The following is a 17,435-nucleotide window of genomic DNA, read 5'->3' on the forward strand; positions in this document are numbered from 1 at the left end:
ATATTCAGCTACACTTGAAGATAGCAGTGCATTTTTATGGTCTTTTTTAATAAGGCAAAATAATTTATTTAAGTAGAGGTTGCAATGGTCTTATATGTTTATATAATGTTCGTCTTATCTTATCAAACACTTCTGAAGTCTAATCGCTTGGTACAATTTGACTCCGAAGTGTTGAATAAGGAAACAAAACAGCACATAATATATTCACTTAAATCTTATTCGCAAGTAAAGTAAAACTGTACTAGACAACTTCAAAGTCATTGGAGCCAATGATAATAATATAAAACATGCTCAGATTTGCAATAATAAGACAGAACAAAAGTTGAAGGAACAGAACCACCATAAAGTGAAAATTGAGCGGAAGAGCAACCTATAATACCTTTATAAGTTTCAAAATTTCAGGGTGAGAAAAGCCAAACATATGAGAACCCGATCCGAAAGTCCTTTCGCTTTCACCGCCAGATATTGACTCGTCAAAATTGTCAACTTGAGTCTTTCTCATCCGTTTGTAAACTTTATTCCAGGAAGCAGATGGTGTAGATCCCTTAAACTGCAAAAACAAGTACACGCAATTAGCATTATCACTTCTCTTAACATCTAAAGGCTAAACATTAATGCCTATTCGAAAGCAAAACAAATCCTAGATAAGAAAACAAAAACCAGTTCAAGTAGGTTTTCCATGATTGCCAGCTATTTCCCTTAGAGAGAGAAAAAGGCAGCAAGCTGATGTTAAAAGTTATGAGCTAAACACTAGTATGTTAAAAGTTGAAATTAACCCCTACTAGGATAAAGAGCAATACACATCTTAGCCAAGCTCTCAAGCGGACACACAACAGCGTAGATACTCAATGATTCATCTGAGATTCAACATTTCACAAGCCAGCAGTTCAAATAACTGAATAAGGATGACGGTGACAAAATAAAGATAACCACATTGATTATCTCCATTGAAATCTCCCACAGCTTATATTAGTGTTGTGCAAAAACACAAGAAATCCTTGGTTACTTTGTTTTATATATTACTGACGGAAAGGTAGGGACTTCTAAGATTTAGCTGGTAATAGTCTTTCAAAGCTCAAGCTTGAGCCTTAAATGTAAAGTTCAAACATAGCTTGAGCTTAATTAAAAAAGCCAAGCAAAGCCAGACCTGTCAGGACCTCTAGGTACTTTAAACACCCAAGTCAAACCCGAAGAGGCATGCCACAGAATTTAATCAAAAAGCCTAAGATATTTTTCAATAACAAGGTGTCTTATCCATAATTTAGCAACCAAGAATACATCAGTCTGACAGGTGATTCACATGTATATCATCAGAATCCAAAACCCTTCGAGGCATAGGCTCCTTGCATACAAGATGTTTATCACCCAAATCAATAAATATTACTCCCTCCGTCCAATTTATGTGGCATCCTTTCTTTTTTAGTCTATCCAGAAAAGGATATCATACTTCCTAATTTAGAAACAATTTAACTTTAAACTTCCCCTCTTACCCGTAATGAGATAATTTATAGCTACAAAAGTCTATGGCTTGTTTTTAGACCATAATTTTCAAAAGACTATCTTTATTTCGTAAACTTTGTGACAAGTCAAACAGCGCCACATAAATAGAGAATGTGAGAAGGCACGGGAGAAAATATGTTATTGATATTGGATGATAAATACAATACAAGAGGTCCCTATTTATAGCTATACACTATAAGGAGATATTACTCATCTTCCAATGTGGGACAAAACTACACTATACATATCTATAAACTAACACTCCCCCCTCAAGCCGGTGCATACACATCATATGTACCGAGCTTGTTACACATGTAACTAATACGAGAACCAGTAAGAGACTTAGTGAAAATATCTGCTAGTTGATCATTCGACTTTACAAACTTTGTAACAATATCTCCTGAAAGTATTTTTTTCTTTGACAAAGTGACAGTCGATCTCAATGTGTTTAGTCCTCTCATGGAACACCGGATTTGACGCAATATGAAGAGCAGCTTGGTTATCACACACTAGTTCCATCTTGCTGATTTCTCCGAACTTTAACTCCTTGAGCAACTGCTTGACCCAAACTAACTCACACGTCGCCATAGCCATGGCCCGATATTCGGCTTCGGCGCTAGATCGAGCAACTACATTCTGTTTCTTGCTCTTCCACGAGACCAAATTACCTCCTACTAGAACACAATATCCAGACGTAGAACGTCTATCAAAAGGTGATCCTGCCCAATCAGCATCTGTGTACCCAACAATCTGCTCGTGGCCTCGATCCTCGAATAGTAATCATTTGCCTGGAGCTGACTTTATATACCGAAGAATGCGAACAACTGTATCCCAGTGACTATCACATGAAGAATCTATAAACTGACTTACAACACTCACCGGAAAAGAAATGTCAGGTCTAGTCACTGTGAGGTAATTCAATTTGCCAACCAACCTCCTATATCTTGTAGGGTCTCTAAGAGGCTCCCCCTGTCCAGGCAGAAGCTTAGCAGTCGGATCCATAGGAGAGTCAATAGGTCTGCAACCCATCATTCCAGTCTCCTCAAGAATGTCTAAGGCATACTTCCGCTGTGAAATAACAATACTTGAGCTAGACTGAGCGACCTCAATACCTAGAAAATACTTCAATCTGCCCAGATCCTTAGTCTGAAAGTGCTGAAAGAGATGTTGCTTCATATTAGTAATATCATCCTGATCATTACCAGTAATAACAATATCATCAACATAAACCACTAGATAAATACACAGATTAGGAGCAAAAAGCCGATAAAACACAGAGTGATCAGCCTCACTACGAGTCATGCCGAACTCCTGAATAATTGTGCTGAACTTACCAAACCAAGCTCGAGGGGACTGTTTCAAACCATATAGTGACTTTCGCAATCTGCACACACAACCATTAAACTCCCCCTGAGCAACAAAACCAGGTGGTTGCTCCATATAAACTTCTTCCTCAAGATCACCGTGGAGAAAAGCATTCTTAATGTCTAACTGATAAAGAGGCCAATGACGTACAGCAGCCATGGACAAAAAGAGACGAACAGATGCTACTTTAGCCACGGGAGAGAAAGTATCACTATAATCAAGCCCAAAAATCTGAGTATATCCTTTTGCAACAAGACGAGCCTTAAGCCGATCAACCTGGCCATCCGGGCCGACTTTGACTGCATAAACCCAACGACAACCAACAGTAGACTTACCTGCAGGAAGAGGAACAAGCTCCCAAGTGTCACTCGCATGTAAAGCAGACATCTCGTCAATCATAGCATGTCGCCATCCTGGATGAGATAGTGCCTCACCTGTAGACTTAGGGATAGAAACAGTGGACAAAGAAGATATAAAAGCATAATGTGGTGACGACAGACGATGATAACTTAAACCGACATAGTGGGGATTAGGATTAAGTGTGGATCGTACACCTTTGCAGAGTGCAATTGGTTGACTAAGAGGAGACAAGTCCGCAGTAGGTGCAGAATCTGATGCGGGGCGTGAATCACCTGGGCCTGATGCTGGATGTGGACGACGATGATAAGTCAAGAGTGGTTGAGCTGCAGAAGGTTGAACTGGATTATGTGGAGGAACTGGAGCTATAGGTGGTGGAGCTACAACCGGAGCTGTAGGTGGTGGAACTGGAGCTATAGGTGGTAGAGCTACAACTGGAGCTATAGGTGGTGGAGCTACAACTGGAGCTGTAGGTGGTGGAGCTGGAGTGACTGAATCTCCAAAAGATGAAACTGGTAGTACCTCAGAAATATCTAAGTGATGACCCGAACCTGTGAAGTATGATTGGGTTTCAAAGAAGGTAACATCAGCGGACATAAGGTACCGCTGGAGGTCAGGAGAGTAGCATCGATACCCCTTTTATGTTCTCGAGAAACCCAGAAATACGCACTTAAGAGCACGAGGAGCTAACTTATCTGTTCCTGGAGTAAGGTTATGGACAAAACAAGTGCTTCCAAAGATACGGGGTGAAAGAGAGAACAAAGGTAAATGGGGAAACATGACAGAGAATGGAACTTGGTTCTGGATAGCTGAAGATGGCATACGATTAATAAGATAGCAACATGTAAGAACGGCTTCCCCCAAAAACGCAACAGAGCATGAGATTGTATGAGTAGGGTACGAGCAGTTTCAATAAGATGTCTATTCTTTCTTTCAGCTACCCCATTTTGTTGAGATGTGTACGGACAAGATGTTTGATGAATAATCTCATGAGATTTCATAAACTGCTGAAATGGGGAAGACAAATACTCTCGGGCATTATCACTACGAAATGTGCGAATAGAAACCCCAAATTGATTTTGAATTTCAGCGTGGAAGGTCTGGAAAATAGAAAACAGCTCAGATCGATTTTTTATCAAAAATATCCAAGTGCACCTGGAATAATCATCAATGAAACTGACAAAGTAGCAGAATCCTAAGGTGGAACTGACCCGACTAGGACCCCAAACATCTGAATGGACTAAAGTAAAAGATGACTCTGCTCGATTATCAAGACGCCAAGGGAAATGGGAGCGGGTATGCTTACCGAGCTGACATGACTCACACTCTAGAGCTGACAAGTGAGATAAAACAGATACCATTTTCTGAAGTTTTGACAAACTGGGATGTCCCAACCGTTTATGTAATAAATCTGGTGAATCAGTAACAGGACAAGTTGTAGAAGGAAGACAAGATGTGAGTCCATGTGATTTAGCAAGGATAAGGTAATAAAGTTCGTTTGATTCACGCCCGGTACCAATGATCCGCCCCATACTACGTTCCTATATAAAAACATGGTCATCAACAAATAAAACAACGCATTTAAGTGATTTGGCTAAGCGACTAACAGCTATGAGATTAAAAGGACTATTGGGAACATAAAGGACTGAATCTAAAGGTAAGGAAGGAAGTGGGCTTGCTTGACCTATTGCAGTTGCCATGGTTTGAGACCCATTGGCCATTGTGACTTTTGGAAGAGATTGAGAATACGAAATAGTAGTGAAAAGAGATTTGTTACCAGAAATATGATCTGATGCACCTGAATCAATGACCCAAGACTCAGAGGATGAAGATTGGGAGAAACAAGTCACGTTATTACCTGTTTGAACAACAGAAGTTATCTCAGAAGATGTCTGCTTACATGCTTTATACTGAAGGAACTCAATATACTCTGCTAAAGAAACCATCCGACTATTAAAAGCATCGGTTCCCATGTCGCTACAATTTGTAGTAGTATGGTTAACTTGAAATAGTGAAAATAAGTAACTCATGTGAGAAAACTGAAGAAATAGCTTGAGAAACACTGTTTACAGCAGGAAACAGAACACTGTTCATGCCGGAAACACTGTAGCTCGCCGGAAAATTCCAAAATTGTCAGAATTTGTTGTAACCAGGATGGATAGACTCGGAATTCCTTTGCGAGCAAGCTGTCCTGAAGAAATATTTTCAAAAAATGGCCAGAAAGGTCATTGTTCACGCCGGAAAAATATAAAAGTGGCCGGAATTTGATTTGAATTAGATGGGTAGGCTCGGAATTTTGAGGAGAGCACACTGTCCTGAAGAAGCTTAGCGAAAAAATGGCTGGAAAGTGGCCGGAACCCTCGCCAGAAAAGTTGTTGCCGGCGCGTGGAGGAGCGTGGCGGCTTTTTTGCCGGATAAAATTTCAGGGGTTGGTAGTCGGAGGGTGATCTACCTCGTGGTGGTGTTGGTTTTAGCACAACACCGACAGAAAGTGACTTTCACTTAGACAAGCCTTAGATCACCGGAAAAATTATACGATGACTAAGTTCTTTCTTCCCGGTTAACGCTGGAATAACGCACAGCGATCTTTTCTCACTAATGCTCTGATACCATGTGAGAAGGCACGGGAGAAAATATGTTATTGATATTGGATGATAAATACAATACAAGAGGTCCCTATTTATAGCTATACACTACAAGGAGATATTACTCCTCTTCCAATGTGGGACAAGACTACACTATACATATCTATAAACTAACATAGAAAAAAGAGACAAATACTGTTTTAAGCATTCAACAGCAGTATCTGAACAGAACATAATGTAAGAACTTATGTTCTCTCCAGGCATTCCTATGGGATCTCAAAGTGCTTGAGATCATCAAATTCACAATTTAATTCAATCCATTTTGTCTGGTCTTGTCCTCCACCTTGTAGTCCTTTAACTCAATCTTAGAGTATGATTGACCCTCTTTTTATCAGCAGAGCATGATTGACCTTTTTACTCTTCGGGCATCAGTCTTGTTTTATAAGAGAGAATAGTGTAGTGTCCTTTTCATCTAATTGAAAAGCTTAATGAGCTTCAATAGATCAGTCAGTCCTTTATTACATCTATAGATAACTTCTATCCAATGCTTAAAGTTCACAAGCACTAGTACTTTGAACACAACATTTCTTAGCAAAAGGTGAAAAAAGAAAAGTTCCTCTCAGATTCTGGAATGGATATGAAGAATCTGAACAAGAGGCCCATTGTTTCAAAAAGGTGCTATAAAATTAATTGTGACAATAATATACTCAGTGCCTTCGTAAGTCAGATAGGAGACCGTGGAACTTGACAGCAATTGAAAAACTGAATTGCAGAATCAAAGGAGAATAGAGCATATAAGTGAATGAATGAAGCAATTAAAGAAAAAAATAAAAACTTGATTTGACATCATTGAATTGCAGAATACCTGCTCTCCACTATCTGACGTAACTCTAAATAAAGGCCGTGTCCTGAAATCAGGATCTCTCAGTACCTCCATCTTATACGAGACACGTACACCGGGATCTGGCCCAATTGAGAAGTAGAAGAAATGGATTAATTTTATACCACTTAATTCAAACAAAGGCACAGCAGAACTGTTGCTGGAGAAGGAAATATGAACAAATTACCTGTTACAGAAGGGAACTTCCTCACAGCAGTATAACCTTCTGGCCAGATATATTTCTCATCTCGAAAGAGCTCTGAATCTTCTACTATTTTCCCTGTACAGGACATTTGCACAATGAAGACTGATATATATCAAATATTCATCAAGTGAAGAGAAAACATCAAGTCAAATTATGAAAATAGGGAATGTTACTCAACAAAATAGAGGGGAAAAATGAACACTGCAGTTTGGCAGATAATATGTTACAGAGGTGGCTTTCATGGACAAAATGACTGATTAGCTTATGTCCATAGAATCTTATTAAACCAATCAATCAACTGTTGGGATAGCTATATACTAAAGTAGTAAAACCATATTGAATTACAGATTATCTAATTGGAGGTAAAAATCTCATGATGTAAGAAGGGTGAAGAGGGTGGGGAATGGTCAATGGTTTCTGATACATCTGGAAGAATGAGAATCTCAATCTCAAACATATAAAACACACCCAATACAATAAAATATTATTGCATTCTTTTGCTCTCCAGTAAGCATCTAAGATTTGAAAAAATACCAAGGGTAACTACTTGCAAGTCCCCCAATTCAAATGGACAACTTCTGATATCCTCAAGCTTTCTCCTCAACCCTTCATCCTCTGAATCAGAACTGCCCTCACCTTCTTCGCTTTCAGTATTGTTATCAGCAGTGATACGATTCTGTATCCGCAGCATCCTCTTTGAGAGCTTCTGTTCAGTAAGATACCTGATCAAGAAAAACAGAAGTATGAAATCAGTACAAACCTAGAAACCGAGCTAATACTAGGTAGGAAGATACAAAGATACACAAACCAAAGGCAGCAATACAGCATATACAGGTAAAAGGAAACTTCTTTGCAGACAGAACAAAGAAAAAGGCACAAGAAATTTTTAACTTTAAATTCACAACCAGACTTTTGATTTATAAGTCAGCATGCTTCACGAAGGACAATAGAAACCTTTGAACTCCATAAGACGAGGAAAATAATGAACAGTAGATTTTAGGCATGGATGGGTGTAACTTATTTAATTATCTGTTAACTAAAGTAGAACTTAAAGTCGGAAAATGAAGGCATTTTAAGGTGTGTTCTTCCAATACAATGAACATCGATCACAATGTTTTGGCTGGAAGTCCAACACTAATATTACTAAAGGATCAAAGCAAATTATATAGCACATGCACCTGAATATTGGTAATTATGGGTTGCTATGTTAAACTGAGATAAAGGCTAAGATAAGACCAAAGGCCTAAATTAACACCTAACAATTCTAGCAAGAAACATATCCAATTATTTGGCTTCACTGTATTATATTAACAGTGTCAAGTTACCAATGAGACAACCTTATGATCTAAGGCCATGCTGAATAGTGCATAGTGGGGCCATAAAGTTCAATGCATGTGAAAAAGAAAAATTAAAAATGCAAAAAAAATACAAATACAGGAATCATGTCTTTAATCATCAAAGCTTTCACATGAGAAGAATATAATGTATGCATCAACCTTTTAAGAAGCATTTCTACTAGTTTAATACAATAGCTTTCCCTATTGTAATGACAGACATAAAATGGAAAGAACAATATCTAGCAAAGGACCAGACGGACGGAAAACTACAAATATAGGACATGCAAAACATTTAATCCCGGTGAAGTAACGACAAAATGACACAAAAAAAAATGAACTCGGATCAACAAGGCTCACATTTTTGCTTCCTCCAAACCTTGAACAAATTTTGGCTTTTTGCACTTGAGGTGAAATGAAGAAAGAAGCCCTCTCAGGAAAGATATAACTTGCTTTAATTTAACCCTGGAATTCAATAACAAAGTTTCATAAGCCCACAACGAAGTAATTGAGCATACTGCTTAAATAGTAAATACAACTCCAACTACATTCAAAATAAACTTCCAAAATGCACACCTAGCAAAATCATGGGTGCCAAAAAACTGCACAAGAACTGATTTTTCCCCTGAAACTTTGTTTAGACCTTTACGCCCACCAGCAAGAGATTCATCCAGAACAATAGCCGGCCACATGGCATGACCTGTATTGGCCAATAAAACCAATGAAAAATCAGATATTTGCCATTTGAGAGATTTTGAACTCACATTTGTTCCGGGAAGTAAACAACCATGCAAAATTTAGTTGCTAAAATTTTTTATCTTTGTTATTTCTTCTACTTTGAGAGCTTCTTCCTAGCTGCTTATTGACTGTGTGTAACCATAGAGTGGACATGATATAGTTGCAAATCACACCAGAAGTTATCAAAAGCTCAGAAAAATTCAGAAGTAGCAAATAAAGGACATAACTTACCAGTCAGCTTGGCCCATATAATATCTCCAGGCTCGAGAGCTTCACAGTCATCCAAAGTAGCAGCTAATACAACCATCTCATCAACATCAATTCCATCAGTTTCAGGACTCGTATCACTGGATCTCAACTTCAAACGACTAATCTCCTCAAGTGAAACAGAAAACTTGACCCTTTCATTTGATAAAAGCAAATGCTCTTCATCCCCGTCTACATATTTCACCTGCATTGGACTCAAAACTTGTTTCACACACTTACCTCAAAAGATCAAACAAAATTTATACGAAAAGGAGCCAGAAAATCAATTACATGATGCCGTCCAGTCTCAGAGTTGTATGCAATTACACGACCAGAGTACCAATCAGCATCTAATGGCCAATACACCTATCAACAAAGACTCTACAATTAGTCTCTTAAACTGATAATAACAAAAGTACACAGTACATTCTAATCATTCTAAGTTTGATCAATTCACACCTTACATTGTAGTCCATTAAATTTCTTGGGATCAACTCCTTCAAAACTCAACCTGTAAACCGCACAAACCCAAACACTTTCATACATGATAACACATACATACGAAGCATAAAATTGAACAAGGGAAAAAAGTACCAAACCCATTTCTTGGTGCGAATTGACCCTGAGCTTTTGCTACTCAAGTGATTCTCCAAAACAGAATTTTCTTTTCGCTTCTTAATGTTGTTACCCCTAAAGTTAGAATCTTTACAGTCATTATTACTGTGATTGGTATCAGTTTTATTTTTACAAGCACTATTTCGAGTTTCTCTCAAACAAGACTCATTCAACATAACACTATCATCCACTCCCAAATTTGCCAGCTCCGAACTACCCACCTTCCTCCTCTTCTTCTCCTTCTTCTTCTTATTATGCTTCACAACCACTACATCATCTTCTCCCTCATTGTCCCTCTCACTCTTGACACACATATTCACTACTTCTAAATTCCCCACCTTCCTCTTCTCCTTGATCTTTATAACCACTTTGTCTTCTTCGCCCTCAGTTTCCCCCTGGTTTTCTCTACTGTCATTCGAAAAATTGGTTAATTTCTGCTTCTCCTTATTCATTATAACCATTTCCTCATCTTCGCCCTTGTCTTCTAGGTCCCCATTCGATAAATTGGCTAGTTTAGCTGACCGAGAAACTAGCTTTGAATTAAACACTTTTCTCTTCTGTTTCCCCTTACTCTTTACAACCATTTCCTCGTCTTCACCCTCGTCTTCTCTATCTCCATTCACAAAATTCCCTATTTTCACGGGCCGAAAAACTAGCTTTGAATTGTCCACTTTCTTCTTCTGTTTTTCCTTATTCTTTACAACCATTTCCTTGTCTTCGCACTCATCTTCTCTATTGCCATTGGACAAATTCCGTAATTTCACACTCGCTTTCCTCTTCTGCTTCTCCTTATACTTTCTACCCGCTTCCTCTTCTTCGCCCACATCGCCATTGCAACTACCTAATTTCACTGATCCAGACTCTAACGTGTCGTAAAACGAGGGTTCATCCTGTCGTTTCCTTTTACGGCGGCGAGTGTAGAAGTGAGTAAGAGGTGGTTTCGTTGCGGACATTGAGTAAATGTGCTGTGTGTGTGAATAATGTTTGGTGCGATCGTCGTCGGTGTCGAAATGTGGGAGGATTTTGCGAGCGGCTTCAACTTTTTTGGATCCAGTAGCGCCGCCGACGTAAGGTGAAGTAGCGGAGTAAACATCGCACAACGGAACGTATTTTAACGGCGTCACTCTATCGCCTCTATCATCGTCTACGTCATCAACCTGCTGCTGATTTTGATTAGGTTTTGCGTCTCCGTCGATAGGAAACGCCATTGAATTGGGGAATAAAAGTTGATTTTATTCACTAGTTTTGTGTGAAAATGGAAGATTTTGAGCTGAATTGGTATTGGAATTGGGATTTTTAGGGTTCGAGAGAATGGGGGATTGGAATTTGAGGGAGAGTGATTGGTGCTTTTGGAGGGAGGTTTTGGGGAAAAAGGTATGGTTTCCCGCCGTAGGGGCGATACACGGCTTATTTATATGGAGGTGGAAGAGGAGGACTGTTTCACTTTTACTTGTTGCTACTATTTGTTTTATTTTTTATTTTTATTTTTGTTAACATACGCTTCATGGCATTTGCATCAAATCGTTTTGGATATTTTGACATCGATAAGATTGTTACTAATGGCATTTGCATCAAATCGTTTTGGATATTTTGTTATTTATAGTAACTAATAATGATATCAAAAACCAACTAAGTTTGACATTGTTAAGGATGAAAAGTCTATAATGATTTGTTGAATATCATATTGTTTGGTATGAAAAAGTTTCTAAGAATTCTTCTTCCTCTTTTTTATTTGTTATTATTCAATTTAATTAGAATATTTTTTATTTGAGGTATGTATAAAAAGTTACAAATGTTTTTTTAAAGTAAATAAAGTATTGAAGACGGCTAAGTATAAAGAAATAAAATTAAGACGTACTCACCGTCTAAAAAGTTTTTGAATTTTTATCAATAATGTTACTGTTACGATTCTCTAGATTTAAAAGCTCGTTACGGTATTTAAAATTCCGTTATTTCGATCTAGTGTGAAAAGATTTGAATTTCGCGCAAATAATGTGTCATTTCCGTTTGAGCTTTTCTTTATAAAGTTAATATATATTATTTCCTTATCATTTAAAACGTGTGTGTTTTAAGGATTATTAATAGTACATTGCATGTGTAATATATGTACATACGCACACGGCGTAAGCACAACATATATATAGGTATTTTGTTATTTATAGTAACTAAAATGATGATATCAAAATCCAACTAAGTTTGATATTGTTAAGGATGAAAAGTCTATAATGATTTTTTGAATATCATACTGTTTGGTATGAAAAAGTTTCTAAGAATTCTTCTTCCTCCTTTAGATTTGTTGTTCGATTTAATTAGAATATTTTTTATTTGAGGTATATAAAAAAAGTTATAGGCTTTTTTTAAGTAAATGAAGTATTAAAGACGGCTAAATATAAATTAAAAAAAAAAATTAAGACGTACTCACCGTCTAAAAAGTTTTTGAATTTTTATCAATAACACTATTGTTACGATTCTCTAGATTTAAAAGTTCGTTACACTATTTAAAATTCCGTTATTTCGATCTGGTGTGGAAAGATTTGAATTTCGCGCAAATAATGTGTCATTTCCGTTTGAGCTTTTCTTTATAAAGTTACTATATATTATTTTCTTATCATTTTAAGCATATGTGTTTTAAGGATTATTAATAGTATAATGCATGTGTAATATATGTACATACACACACGGCGTAAAGCACAACATATATATAGGTATTTTGTTATTTATAGTAACTAAAATGATGATATCAAAATCTAACTAAGTTTGATATTGTTAAGGATGAAAGGTCTATAATTGATTTTTTGAATATCATACTGTTTGGTATGAAAAAGTTTCTAAGAATTCTTCTTCCTCCTTTAGATTTGTTGTTCGCTTTAATTAGAATATTTTTTATTTGAGGTATATAAAAAAAGTTATAGGCTTTTTTTAAGTAAATGAAGTATTAAAGACGGCTAAATATAAATTAAAAAGAAAATTAAGACGTACTCACCGTCTAAAAAGTTTTTGAATTTTTATCAATAGCATTACTGTTACGATTCTCTAGATTTAAAAGTTCGTTACGCTATTTAAAATTCCGTTATTTCGATCTGGTGTGAAAATATTTGAATTTCGCGCAAATAATGTGTCATTTCCGTTTGAGCTTTTCTTTATAAAGTTACTATATATTATTTTCTTATCATTTTAAACGTGTGTTTTAAGGATTATAAATAGTACAATGCATGTGTAATATATGTACATACACACATGACGTAAGCACAACATATGCACGCCCGCAAACCCCTATATAAAGTTTTTTTAGTAACTATTTTAGTGTACGTGCGTTGCACACCTATAGTAAAGTTTTAGCGTTATTCCGTGTTGATTATTAAAATAATATGTCAAGATAATGGATTTATTATACGAAATTTCATATGTGCTTAAATATAGTAATTGAAGACACGTCTATAAAAACACAATGTGATTGATCAAAAATTGTATTACATTAAAAATGTTAGCGGATTTTTCATTGAAAGAGGTGGAACTTATATTTTAAAAAAAAGGAATATACTCCATTCGACAATATTGCCTTCAAATGTAAATTTGGTATTTAGAAATATACTTTTCGTGGCTTTATCGAACCCTTAGTCTAGTGAATACTATAATTGAGATTTAAATTTTTTTGTAAAGATAAATCTATAAAGTTTTTATTACGGGGTTTTGTGCTTGTATAATAACATACAAAAAATACGATAAAGATTTAGGATTAAAAAAAATATTTTATAATATTTGTTTGTTTCTAATGTGAACTTGAAATTTTGGAACAAAACTTGTAAGATTGGAAATGAGGTTCACTACTTGCCTTACGTCACCGTACAAGCAAGTAATAAAATTATTCTTTAACTAAAAAACTAATAAAAGGAAACAATAAAGTTCTTTAAAACAATTACGTTCTTTAATTAAGTACGAGGTTAATGATTAGTACTGTGATTACTAAAAGATGTGTACCAGTTGTCGTAATATTGCATAGGTGAAAAAATCAATAGGTAAAAAAAAATAAAATTAATGGCTCTTCCTTTCGAGAAGTATAACTTATCAAAATCAAATTGAGCATCAAAAAGCTGTTGAAGCTCATGATAAACCTTAGGCGAAGCTCATATGTTAGGTAATTATAAACTTGAAAAACAAACACAAATCAACAATAGTGATTGAGATATGAATGGGTAATATACATCATAGGCTATTTTATCGTGTCAATGTCGACCTAACTCAATAAATTTACAACATAAAAGGAAGAATTAACATATTCTAGATCTTTTTGTATAGAGATTACGCGCCTTTTCTTTTCAACTCAAGGATATTAACATGTCATTAAGTAAACTCAAAAGAAATCTTCTGAACTTTTTGTTGTGCTAAATCAAAAACTAAAACTAATACTAATAAATAAGAAACAAACAAATAGCTGGAGAATATCGAAGAACAAGAAAGAAAATCGGATACATCTTCAAATATTATACCAAATTAAGTTATAAGATGTAAAGTGTTTGGTAAAAAAAAACAAGAATAGAAAAGAAGTGAAGAATTACTTATGTCGGTGGTGCTTTTACTTTTGAGTATATGAAGGTTATGCGTGAAATTTTGTCCAACTATTCCTCTATACATACACTTAGATTAGTAATTTTGTGGTTCAAATAAGGAATAATTTATATAAGATAAATTCTAAATGATTTTAATGTCCCAACTATTACGAATAGTTCAAATAATAAAAAATTAAATAAATAACATTTTAGTTGATTTAAAACTCCTAAATATTAGGGGAAAACTAAAATTACGATGTTGTCTAGTGTGAAATATACATATAAATGGTAAAAAAGACGAACAATATTTCGCTAAAGGCTTTCGTGTTTGGTAGGACATTCAATTAGTGTAAAGCCACGGTAAGTTCAACATGTGACGACCAGTATCTCCGGAAGTTGGTTCAAATTTTTGTCAAGCCAAATTCTTTTTTAAAATAAAATTTGACTATGAGAACCATTGTTGTAATACCTTTCACATACACAACTTTACAACATGTTGAACTCTAACCTTCATTGAGATTGCCACATGGAATTAAACTTTGAGAAAGAATTCATATATTGAGAAAAATAAATTACCTCGAGAAATAGGTACTGATATTCCCTGCGTCAATGGTTGTTTAATCATGAAACAAGGGAACACAACCAAAGAATTAATATAAGAATGCTTGTTGTATTGGTGTGTAAACATACTACACCAAATTAAAAATTGCAGAATAAATTAGAGTGGTTGATAACATTGCTATGATTAGATGCACCAAATTAAACTGCCGTATACATATTCTAAAAACCCTATAGAGAATTCTCAAAAAAAAAACGAAAACCTCCAACCTAAAGAATCTTTAAGCAAAAATAACATTGGTAATAAAAGAATCTTAAACCTAAAGGAGTAAAGAATCCTAAACAAAACCTAAAGAATACTAAACCTAAGTAAAAGCCCTACGGCACTAAAGAATCCTAATTCTAAATAATGAAAAATCTACAGCACGGTAAACCTAAATAAATGAAGAGAATAAATAGTTTTGATTTTTATCCCACAAAAAAAAATAGTGATTACAATTACAATTAAAATAGTGATTACAATCACAATTACAATTATAATTACAGGACATGTAAAAGTATGTTATTATTTCTGTTGTAGGAAGATTTAAATTTCAGGCAGATGACGTGTCGTTTTATTTGAGGTTCTTTTTGTAAAGTTACCATATAATGATTTCTTATCGTTTTATATGCGTATATATTAAGGTTATTAAGTTTTTGTTAGTCTTCGTTAACTTACCAACAATGTTACAACACGTGAGTGTATACACATACGTACGCACACGACATGCGCACAACATATGCACGTCTACAAAACTCTATATAAAGCTCTGTAAGTAATTTATAATTTACTTATTAAATAAATTGTATTTGATATGCTGAGATAATATTTCTTCAAAGATAAGTAAATGTCACCTAGTATAAGTAAGCAGCATTATTAACAATGTCTTTATATAAACCAAAACTTACATATCTCGTCTAGAAAGAAGTGGGCAAGCATTATACATTTGCAATATACATTTGCTCATGTGTGTTATCACTGAGTTAAGACGTGGTATAACAATGCATACAGATAATTCTTAATATCAGTTGTGAATGAATAATAATTCCGAATAACCATGATTGGTAGATTATTAATGACAACATTGATTTATTTTGGTGAAGAATTTAGAACTTTTTAAGTGGTGTTAAGTCATATAAACGAAAAAACTTAGATCGTTCACTCTTTACATGAAACAAAACTATTTAATCTAAATAATTAAGAGAGAATTACACCCCTTATCACTTGGCCCAACAACCCATCCGAAAATGGCTCGTGTTTGAAGCCCTTACCCAGTGTAGCCTAGGTTATACATAAACTGAAAATTACTTTTCACCAGTTAGCCCGCACTTTTTTTCTTCGTTCTTCTTCTTCTTCTTCTTCCCGTGTCACGCCTTTGCACCCCAAAATTTCTCTACCATTGTTATTCTCTTTCAATTCTTCTTCCAGATTCAACGATGATAATCACACTATTTTGATGAAGAAGAAAATCAATTTGCAAGAGAATTAATTATTTGGAGTCATACGAAGATCATTTCCTCCATTTGGAATGGGGATAAATGTGTTTATTGTCATGCACTAAAGAGGTTCACTTATTAGGTTGTTGGATCATCAAACTAGAAAGAAGGTGTCGGCATTGTCTCGGCCTTATCCTCATTTCACATGTAATTTTGATCCCAATGGTTAACTACAATTTTGAAAAATAAAAGTCACCATTAAAGGTGGTTCAAATATTCGATTTCATAGATTGGGTTTTTCGATTTGTTAGTTGTTTGGAATGAGTGTTGTCCCAATTGATTGGAATCATTAAGAGGAGTTCAAAACTTAAATTTCAAGTGATTTGGAGTAGATTTAAGCTAGATTTGAGTTAAATTCCAGAAGATGCCCAAGGAAGAAGAATAGTGTATAGAATAGTGCCAAGGAAGAAGAAGAAAAAGAACCCGTGAAGCTCCATTGATAGGATTCATTTATATAATAGCACAACTTATACAATATTATATCCAAGGTTGATACATTATTTACAGGTATTTGGTGAATTTCTCGCATTTTCTTCTTCTTCTTCTTCTCATTATTCTTATACACCTATATACATAGTGTATCACGAATATTTTCACTACTATGATTTACATCTTTATATAACTACTAGTTTTAGGGTACGCGCGTTGCGCGTGTACTTTATATCAATAAATAGGCAAGCCACAACTCGACAATTTCAACACAGTAAGACATTCTTTTAGAAATAACAACGAAAAAATTTATATTAAAGAAAAGCCATTTTAAAATAGAATTTAACCAAGATACGGTACAATCCATCCCAAAAATCGGGGTATCACTGAGTACATGAACGTCTAAAATTAATATACAATCCACAACAGTATCTAGAGAATAAAACTCAAAGTGCAGATAGAATAAGGGAGGGAAATCAAGGTCCGTGAACGCCATGCAGCTAACTCGATAGTTCTCGAACTCTGATGCCTCAATCAGCC

General features: G+C 35.3%; 1 protein-coding gene across 21 annotated transcripts in view; it reads right to left on the reverse strand.

Annotated features, from left to right (window-relative positions):
- Positions 1 to 11,235, reverse strand: part of LOC107794505 (histone-lysine N-methyltransferase ATX2) — a 70,278-nt gene extending 59,043 nt beyond the window's left edge. For 18 of the 21 annotated variants that reach the window (XR_012698487.1, XR_012698481.1, XR_012698479.1 and 15 more), the window contains exons 1-10: positions 9,805 to 11,235; positions 9,670 to 9,721; positions 9,502 to 9,576; positions 9,196 to 9,415; positions 8,803 to 8,926; positions 8,587 to 8,691; positions 7,427 to 7,614; positions 6,875 to 6,967; positions 6,673 to 6,770; positions 380 to 550 (exon numbers count right to left, since the gene is read on the reverse strand). Coding sequence is in view for 5 of the 21 variants with exons in the window: in XM_075229174.1 (XP_075085275.1) it covers positions 380 to 550; positions 6,673 to 6,770; positions 6,875 to 6,967; positions 7,427 to 7,614; positions 8,587 to 8,691; positions 8,803 to 8,926; positions 9,196 to 9,415; positions 9,502 to 9,576; positions 9,670 to 9,721; positions 9,805 to 11,033 (2,355 nt within the window). In the remaining 16 variants the exon portion in view is untranslated. The remainder of the gene's footprint in view (positions 1 to 379; positions 551 to 6,672; positions 6,771 to 6,874; positions 6,968 to 7,426; positions 7,615 to 8,586; positions 8,692 to 8,802; positions 8,927 to 9,195; positions 9,416 to 9,501; positions 9,577 to 9,669; positions 9,722 to 9,804) is intronic. The other 3 variants (XM_075229175.1, XM_075229176.1, XM_075229177.1) reach the window with 3 other exon arrangements.
- Positions 11,236 to 17,435: the final 6,200 nt, after the last annotated feature.

The sequence above is a fragment of the Nicotiana tabacum genome, chromosome 14, assembly GCF_000715075.1.
Source record: "Nicotiana tabacum cultivar K326 chromosome 14, ASM71507v2, whole genome shotgun sequence".
NCBI lineage: Eukaryota > Viridiplantae > Streptophyta > Magnoliopsida > Solanales > Solanaceae > Nicotiana > Nicotiana tabacum.